Source organism: Austrofundulus limnaeus, unplaced genomic scaffold, assembly GCF_001266775.1.
Source record: "Austrofundulus limnaeus strain Quisiro unplaced genomic scaffold, Austrofundulus_limnaeus-1.0 Scaffold49, whole genome shotgun sequence".
Classification (NCBI taxonomy): Eukaryota; Metazoa; Chordata; class Actinopteri; order Cyprinodontiformes; family Rivulidae; genus Austrofundulus; species Austrofundulus limnaeus.
In genome coordinates this window covers 543,662-552,008 of record NW_013952451.1, presented here as the reverse complement: position 1 = coordinate 552,008, position 8,347 = coordinate 543,662, and the positions used below count along the sequence as shown (strand labels likewise).

Below are 8,347 nucleotides of genomic sequence, written 5' to 3'. Positions count from 1 at the left end.
GTATTTTCCTGCAGCGATACTGCACAGCTACATACATCTGCCGCCACCGCCGACATCTTCACTGAGGTCCTCCATCCACATGACAGAGAGGGAAACATAGAAATGACTCAGCCTGTAACTGAAAATATGGATGGAGGACAACAGAGCTGCTTCATGGAAGAAGAACCTCAGCTTAGCCAGTTAGCTTTAGCATTAGCCCTGACGCTATCACCATATATATGTATTAGCTCAGCGCTACACATTCTCCTGTCATCACTGAGGTCCTCCATCCACATGACAGAGAGGGAAACACAAAATGACTCAGCCTGCAACTGAAAATATGGATGGAGGACCTCAGTTTAGCTTGTTTGTTTGTCGAGCTAGCGCCGAGCTAATACATATAAGGCAATACAGCGTTGGAGCTAGCTCAAAGGCTAACAGGCTAAGCTAAGGTTCTTCTTCTATATATAGCTCGCTTACACACAGGACCTATCCACATCATCATTCATCCAGAATGCTTTGTGTGTAAATGGCTCCATCCATGTTAAAATATATTTTAAAATATTTACAAAACTAAACGGCCTACAGTATTTTTACAGTTAAAATATTTGTTTATCAAATAAAGTCTAATGTTACAACTAATCGTGGATCCCTTTAATAATTCATCAGAAAACAAAAACAAACAGATCTTTGTCTATCAGTTGTGTGCATCGTCGCTCACGTGGTGATTTGAGTCTCCATGAAGATGAGGATGAAAACCAGCAGTGCGGGCAGACAGCAGGCAAACATCATCCAGATGGGGAAGTTACCGTCTGAGCCCAGAGGTTTGATGAACCAGCCTCTCTTGTTGGTGCTCGTCACAGAGAATCCTTTGGGAACGCTGAGTTTCTGGACGGYGAGCAGACAGGGGCGATCAGCGGGGGCTGCAGTGTGGACCAAACACACGGTCGGCTGAAACTCACCTGTGTGTAAGTGTCGTCAACGCTGTAATCCACCAGGACCATGATGAGGATCGCAATGGGGACTCCGAAGTCTCCAATCATCCGTCGGAACTAGACAACAAAATAATTTAGTGGATCTGGATTAGATCAGAATGAAAAAGTCAGACTCCAGCTGAACTCAGGGATGTGGTGAGACGGTGTAAACATCTACACTCATGAGAAAACACACAACTTGTGTCTAAAGATTACCTGTGGGCACTAAAACAGGTTTTTAATATCAACTCTGTCCTCAGACTTTCCTACTGACTAGTGAAAATCAAGRCTCACCCTTCCAGGGAAAAAGGCGCTGTTCTTGAACTTTCGCAGGTAGAAGGCGATGAAGAACGTCCCCGCCATGAGAACCAGGGAGAGCAGAGCAGTGTTGGGCTCTCCGCTGACACTTACAATCTGAGTGTRGTTGTTTGGAAGCGAGCCGTTGGCCTGAACCAGAGAGATGTTTGCTGCCGTCGCGTCTCCTTTTGTGTCATTGATGAGGGAGCAGCGTTTCAGCGGGTGCTCCGTGAAAATCTGCACACGAGAGAGGAAAGCAAAACTTTAATAGAAAATATTCAAATGCTGAATAAAAAAAAAACAGCCCAAAGCTTAGAATATTTTATTTTGCACTAACTTTTGAAAGCATAAGTTAAAATAATAATTCTTTTTCAGGACTTATCTCAGGCGTACCTGCCCGAGTTTGACGAAGGTCTCGCAGATGAAGATGAGGGAGATGAGGAAGGAGAAGATTTCCTGGGTGAAGCAGGAGACAAAGCGCACCAGGAAGCTGCCTTCAKAGGCCACCATGATGGTGACGATGATGATGAGCCAAAAGCCGATCCAGACGCGGCCCGTTAGATACTCGATAGCATTCGCTTTGCAGAACTGCAAAAACACAAAGCTGTTTGTTTATGTTTTCACCYGAAAATTGTGTCTTAATTTGTGAACAGATTATATTTGGCAAAAATCAAGTGACAAATTAGAATTTTAGCATTTTTATGAGCGATTTATTACATTTTTATTTTCTTGGAATACTTACAACTACTATACTTACAAAAACCCAGACATTTACAAAGAAAACAATCTGTTTTTATTTATAGACACAATAACGGGACACCTACACTGAAAAACGCTTCTTCAAAGACCAGCAGGGGTCCGGAGAAGCCCACGATGAGCAGCGGCTGAGCTCCGAGTAAGCAGAAGATGATGCCCTGCATCGACGTCGACACGATCAGCTCCGAGACGCCGATCAGACCCTCCGTCTTCTCACCTTTTAACAAACATCTCATTAATGCCACAGCCGGCAGCTCGTTAACACATTCACTAGTTCTGCCTCACGAATGAGACTAAATCAGAAAAACACGACCTCACCTAGCAAGCCTCCAAACGTTATCGCTGGAGAAAGAGCAGCAAAGTAGATGAAGATAACCGCAGCCATGCACTGACTGCTCAGAGCATCCTTGAAGTCACTGATGTATTTTGGGTACCGGCGCTGAATGTCTTTTATCAGCCCCCCAAAGAGGCGCCCGGTGCGCTTTAAGGGGTCGTCCGACTTCTCTGAAGGTGCGAGCAGGGCCTCTGGGTGACGGAAAGACAGATCCGGTTATCAGATATGGGGAAATAAAAGTCATAAAAGAGGACTAAACGTTAATTTGAGAAGCTCACCTTTTTCTTCGAGGCTTTTTGGCTCCTTTGCCAGCAGTTTCACTTCTTCTCTCTTGCGCAGCATCTCCCTTTGAAAGCGGGCGACGGAGCGCAGCAGCTCGTCGTCTCCCATCTCTGAAGGCGGCAGCACGATGCTGCAGTCCAGGAAGCTGTTGATGGCGTTCAGGAGGTCGTGCCTGTCGTCTGCCAGGTAAGCTGCCTCGTGAAATTGCTGCAAGGCAAATCAGATTATTGCTCGCTCCGGATTTCCTCCGAGTCGCTGGTTCTTTATTGTTGGATGAAACATCTGGTTCACCTTGTCAGACATGAGAGTGGAGATGGAGCGTCCGATCTGGTGGTAGTCCATGCTACTGGTTGGAGGTCCCAGCAGAACAAAGAGGAACCTGACGGGGACGGGCACTTCCAGAACCGACTCCAGCTCCACCGCCTCCTGCAGCCTCACAAAAGCCATGGTGGGCTGCTCCAAGAAGTCCACGCTGCCTGGAAGTCCGCAAGACCAGTGAGTAAAATAACAAGCCGATACACTGCAAAAACTGTCCATCTTACCAAGTTTTAAAATCTTATATCCAGCCAAAAAGTCTTTTTGATCTTGTTTTGAGACTGATTTACTAAACAAGAACTGATTGTGTAAGAATAATAAACTTATTTTCAGAATGTGTAAGATTATTTGTAATGTTAGTCTGAAAATTTGACTCAAATTAAGTAAAAAACTTCTGCCAATGGAGTAAGAAAATTTTACTTGGTAAAATTCTTGAAATACTTGATTTGACTCTTTTTTTTTTCTTATTTCAAGAATCTTACCAAGTAAAATTTTCTTATTCCACTGGCAGAAGTTTTTGACTTAATTTGAGTCAAATTTTCAGACTAACATTACAAATAATCTTACACATTCTGAAAACAAGATTATTCTTACACAATCACTTCTTGTTATCAGTCTCAAAACAAGATCAAAAAGACTTTTTGGCTGGATATAAGATTTTAAAACTTGTTAGCTGGACATTTTTTGCAGTGTAAAAAAGAGGAACGCAGGAGCAACGTTTTGTAAAGTCGTCCCAGTTTATATCAATGACTCACCCACAAGCACCACGGTGGCCTCAGCGTTCTCTGGAATCTTCTCCAGAAGCTTCAGCTCGTGTTTGGACTTGGACCGATGCATGCCCAGTCCAAGGGTTGGTTCCTTCTGCTCCCACAAAACACCATCAGGAGGATGAAGACAACAAGGCAGAGCTGACTCTTATTAAGGCTTTAAACGCAGACGTACCTGCAGCTCGTTCCTGTCCATGTCGATGCGAGTGTCGCTGTCGGCCGTGGAGTTGCCCACGCCCATCAGGGGGTCGGTCACAGACGGCTCCGGCTGATGGTTGTGGTTCACGTTGTGGTGGTGTGGGATCAGACTGCCCAGGCTGGCTGCTGAGATGTTTCTGGGGAAATGGGTAGTGTGGTCCTTCTCGTCGCACGGGTGACTTTGGGAGGCAGGAAAAGGGAGAGAGAGAGAGAGAGGGTGAGCAACAAAAAACAACTTCTACTCATTAGAGATTATATGAGTCAGTGTTCAGAACTTAGCAAGCATCTGATCATCAGCGCCAGCGTTTTAATCACCTGTGTTTAAGCAGCAGAGCTCTCAGGACGTTGGATCGGTCTTCTGCTTTGATCTGGTCTGAGATAATCATTTGTTCCACCACCTGGTGGGCGATGCCAGGCAGGGTCTTCTGGTCCAAATCCAGCAGCACCGCTCCTGCAAGCGTGCACGGTCGTTTAGGAGCCGCGTTACTTTAAGACTTGAAAAAAAAAGAAAAAAGCATACTTTACCGTGGGAGATGGTCCTTCTGAGCTCCAACAAACTGCGGAAAGACAGCGAAGCAACATGGGGCTTCCCCCAACGGTCCGTCTCCTCCTCCACGTCCTCCTCAAACTTGATCCAACGAGCCGTCTCCTTCCACTGCATTTCCTGGTTCTTGTCCATCGTCAGCTCGTTCAGTTCCACAAACACCTGAAGGAGACGTTAAAGAACAATTATCTTACCTGTCGTAGATACTCTTTGAACCACTTCAGTTTAAAGCAGAGGTCTTCGGTGACCCACTGTCCTGCATGTTTTAGCTGTTTCCCTGCTTCAACACAACTGACTGAAAAGAATGAGTGACTGACAGGCTTCTGCTAAACTGGATGACATTCTGAGTAGGTCATTTATTTGAAGCAGGTGTGCTGAAGCAGGGAAAATCTAAACCCTGCAGGACAGTGGGTCAAGAGGAACAGGGTTGCAGACCTCAAGAGGTTGGTTCTGACTAAACTGGGAACAACTCTTATCTAAATAAATTCATAGCAGTTCATGCAGTTTTTACTTCTACATAAACTTTTCTGCATTATAAAGGTATTCTGGCAGAAAAGTTCTGATATTCCTGAAATTACACCAAAACTGCCACAGCTAGCTGCTGCTGCTAAACAGGATTTCATGTAGACAGTACAAAGCAAAACACACAGCGATGTTAAACTTAATAAAAATAGCATTCACATGAACTGCTTTGAATGTTTTCAAATCGTACTCATTTTAAAACGATGTTTTGATCCCAGTCCTTGCTTGGGTTAACCATTAGCTCGTCAGCCCAGTCAGAACTAAACCAGATTCCTCAAAATTTAGGCTGTTTAAAGAGTCATCTACAAGTGAGACATGAATTATTAAAACTGTTTTACATATCCACAATTACAAACAACTGAACTTCACTTTACTAGGTTTCTGCTCAGAAAACCAGCTCACACAAAAACAAACCTCATGCTTACAAAGAAAACCAAGCGACCCAAATTACTCAAAACACATAACTTACCTTTAATAGTTAATATATTTAATCAAGACTCCATATTAAGTGTTTTTATTAGTATTAAATAATGTAATTCATAGCTTTTATTACCATATAGGGCTGCAGCTTTAAGAGACTTCAAGCTAGTGGTAAAACACAGATGTAATATCTAATGCTTTTGGAGAAGTCATTTAAAATTCTTTCATTATTTATACAACCATAATATAATGTGCAATGAACATTAAAAAAAATAAATAAAAGTTTAGCCAAAACAGCCCCCCCATCAGCATTCAGCATTTGTTAAATCAAGTTATTTAAACTCCATGCTGCGTGTAAAATCGGCCTCCTTGCTGCACCTGCTGCATGCCTGTGAAATCACGCTCACACAGGTCAGAGCTGACCGTGGCCGGGGCCGCCCCAGCCTCACCTTATTGTAACGAGCCATTCGAGCGGCGTTCAGGACGATGCCGTCTGGTCGTGAGGCGGAGCGGTACACAACCACCGGTAACGACTGCAGGAGCGAGACGGAGCAGGAGCGCGCTCAAACACAACCTGAAGCAGACCCTTAATGTGGAAACCCACGGCTAATTGACCCCCTCACACACCTGACAGGACTTTGTTTACCTGGGCTGCTGGGGGCTCAGAGCGGAGGATGATAATAAGTGTGTGTTAATAAAACATAGCCCCCCCTCAGCCTCTCCTGTTTTTTCTCAGGAGCTTTCAGCATCTGGTTACCTGAGAGCCTCTCTCCTCTCTTCATCCTTTGGCGTGTGAAAGGAAAGAACTCATTCATTCATTTTTAACCGTCTCCACTGTCGCATCAATAAAACAGAAAGAGATGAGCTAAACTGAGACGAAAAACATGAGAAGACATTTACCCCAAGTTGTAGCTAAATCAGAGCAAAAAAAGAAAAATGTTTAAAATGAAAATATTACTGACATCATGACACTGAGACTAAATTTTTCTGCACTCCTAGAGACTCCAAATACAAAACAAAATGTATTCAACAGCTAAAAAAGGGAATTTTGAATGATATGTCCCATTTAAAAACTAAGAGATTAATAAAAAAATAAATCTAATTATTTTCAATATAGTTTTTTCATAGTGTTTTACCTCTTAGTTAAATAAAAATATTAAGCACTGATGAGTTTGACGTTAATACAAGCTGAATTAGACTCTGATTATCCTCAGCCTCTGCAGGATGTTGGAGAACCTGAAGCTGGAAGCCCTCACCTCATGTGGGGTGCGGTCCTGCTTTCGGCTGCGAGTTGTCGGCTCTTTGTGGTCTTTGCCGATGTGCACTATCTGTCCTTTGGTGCTCTTTCTGACGAGGTGTCTGCGGACCCCGGGAACATCCTCGAAACGATGACCTGGGAGAAAAAAAACAAGAAGACACGTTGGAGCTTGACTAACATAAGACTCAGTGTTACACACTACACGTCCCAGTTGTGGAGGTACTGGTACAGCTGTCTTTTATTGTTCTTTGTTTTTTTGTTTGTTTGTTTTTGGATTTTATTGTTGATCTGCTTCTCTTGTCTTTGTTTTGTGGACCTTGAGTCTGTAATAAAGGTTTGAAAGTAATAATGATTTGAACCAAAAAATAAAAAAGTATAATCCTTGCAACTAGCTGGCTGCATTATTCCTATTTTATTTAATCTTCAGCTCTGGGCCAACAAACATTGACTTTTCATCTTGAGATCAGGTCTCCAACCAGCTCAGTGGCCTCAGGTTTTTTTTTATGTTCCCACAGCAGGGAGTAGAGCTACTCATGTTGGCAGTAGAGCAGGTATTGAAAAAAGATGTGGAGACAGATGGACATGGGATAGTTTTGACACAACTGAGCAATAACTGTTCTGTCAATCATCTGCTGATGTCTTCAACTTGTAGCAATCAATGAGCAAGACGTTAAGAATCCAAAGTTTAAGCAAGATGACTACGTGATGACGTTTCCTGACCGGCGGCTGACCCAACATCAGAAACATCAGACTGCATCAGTGAGCAGAGGTAGTAATTCTCTCAGGTTGGGCAGGAGCTGAGCGACTGTGATCAAATAATTCCTGTTGTTGAGCCTCAGCCAGAGACGGACTTATTCCCAGGATGATTTATTTTGCTGTAGGTTAAAAAAAAGATGTGATGCTGAACCTGTTTGCAGGCTCAATTCTTCATCACAAAACCTCATAATGACTTCATTCTCAATCTGATATGGCCTTCAGGTCAAATTAACTTGCTTCTCTGAAACATTCGGGTCAAAAACTGGCGTCCAGGTTTTATGATTAGCCACCATGTTGACTGGAGCTGAAGTCCAGGAGCTTAATCTGACAGCAGGAATGTCTGACTGAATAACAGAACCCTGTTTGCCACACTTCCTAATGAGCAGCTGTTCTCTGCTGACAGCTCCATTTCTTCACTTAAATCATCTCGGTCACTGAGCGCAGGTCCACTCTGAGAGTGAGGAACATCACAGGACAGCGGGGTCCAGACTGAAGAGAAGCATGGAGCAGACGGGCTTTACCTCAGTGTTTGTGGAGAAATCAGATTTTATTACAAAACTGACGATATGAGATGTCAATATTAACAAAACATTTATATTAAATTTATTGATTTGTTAGGCTTCTTTTTGACTACAGCGGGTAAAATAAGCATTGAACACGTCACCATTTTTCTCAGTAAATATATTACTAGAGGTGCTAATGACATGAAATTTTCACCAGATCTCGGTAACAACCCAAGTGATCCATACATACAAAGAAATCAAACCATAAATGTCCAGAAATGAAGTTATTTGTAATAATTTGCAATACTTATTTTACCCGCTGTGTATCCAAGATGTTCGAGGCCATCTGAAAGTCACAACCCTTCAGAATAAACTGTTTGACCACAGATAGTATAACTGTCTTTCTGTAAGCCAGTAAAAATACACGTTTTTTTTTTTTTTT

At 43.1% G+C, this 8,347-nt stretch overlaps 1 protein-coding gene across 6 annotated transcripts in view; it reads right to left on the bottom strand.

The window, feature by feature from the left end:
• slc4a2b (solute carrier family 4 member 2b) overlaps positions 1-8,347 on the bottom strand; it is a 51,838-nt gene that overhangs the window by 4,035 nt on the left and 39,456 nt on the right. For all 6 annotated transcript variants that reach the window (XM_014008332.1, XM_014008330.1, XM_014008329.1 and 3 more), the window contains 13 exons: positions 6,645-6,781; positions 4,428-4,608; positions 4,218-4,353; positions 3,880-4,081; positions 3,693-3,798; positions 2,914-3,098; positions 2,619-2,829; positions 2,325-2,531; positions 2,075-2,223; positions 1,644-1,838; positions 1,248-1,487; positions 942-1,031; positions 701-867 (listed from right to left, as the gene is read on the bottom strand). In XM_014008332.1, the coding sequence (XP_013863786.1) occupies positions 701-867; positions 942-1,031; positions 1,248-1,487; positions 1,644-1,838; positions 2,075-2,223; positions 2,325-2,531; positions 2,619-2,829; positions 2,914-3,098; positions 3,693-3,798; positions 3,880-4,081; positions 4,218-4,353; positions 4,428-4,608; positions 6,645-6,781 (2,206 nt within the window). The remainder of the gene's footprint in view (positions 1-700; positions 868-941; positions 1,032-1,247; positions 1,488-1,643; positions 1,839-2,074; positions 2,224-2,324; positions 2,532-2,618; positions 2,830-2,913; positions 3,099-3,692; positions 3,799-3,879; positions 4,082-4,217; positions 4,354-4,427; positions 4,609-6,644; positions 6,782-8,347) is intronic.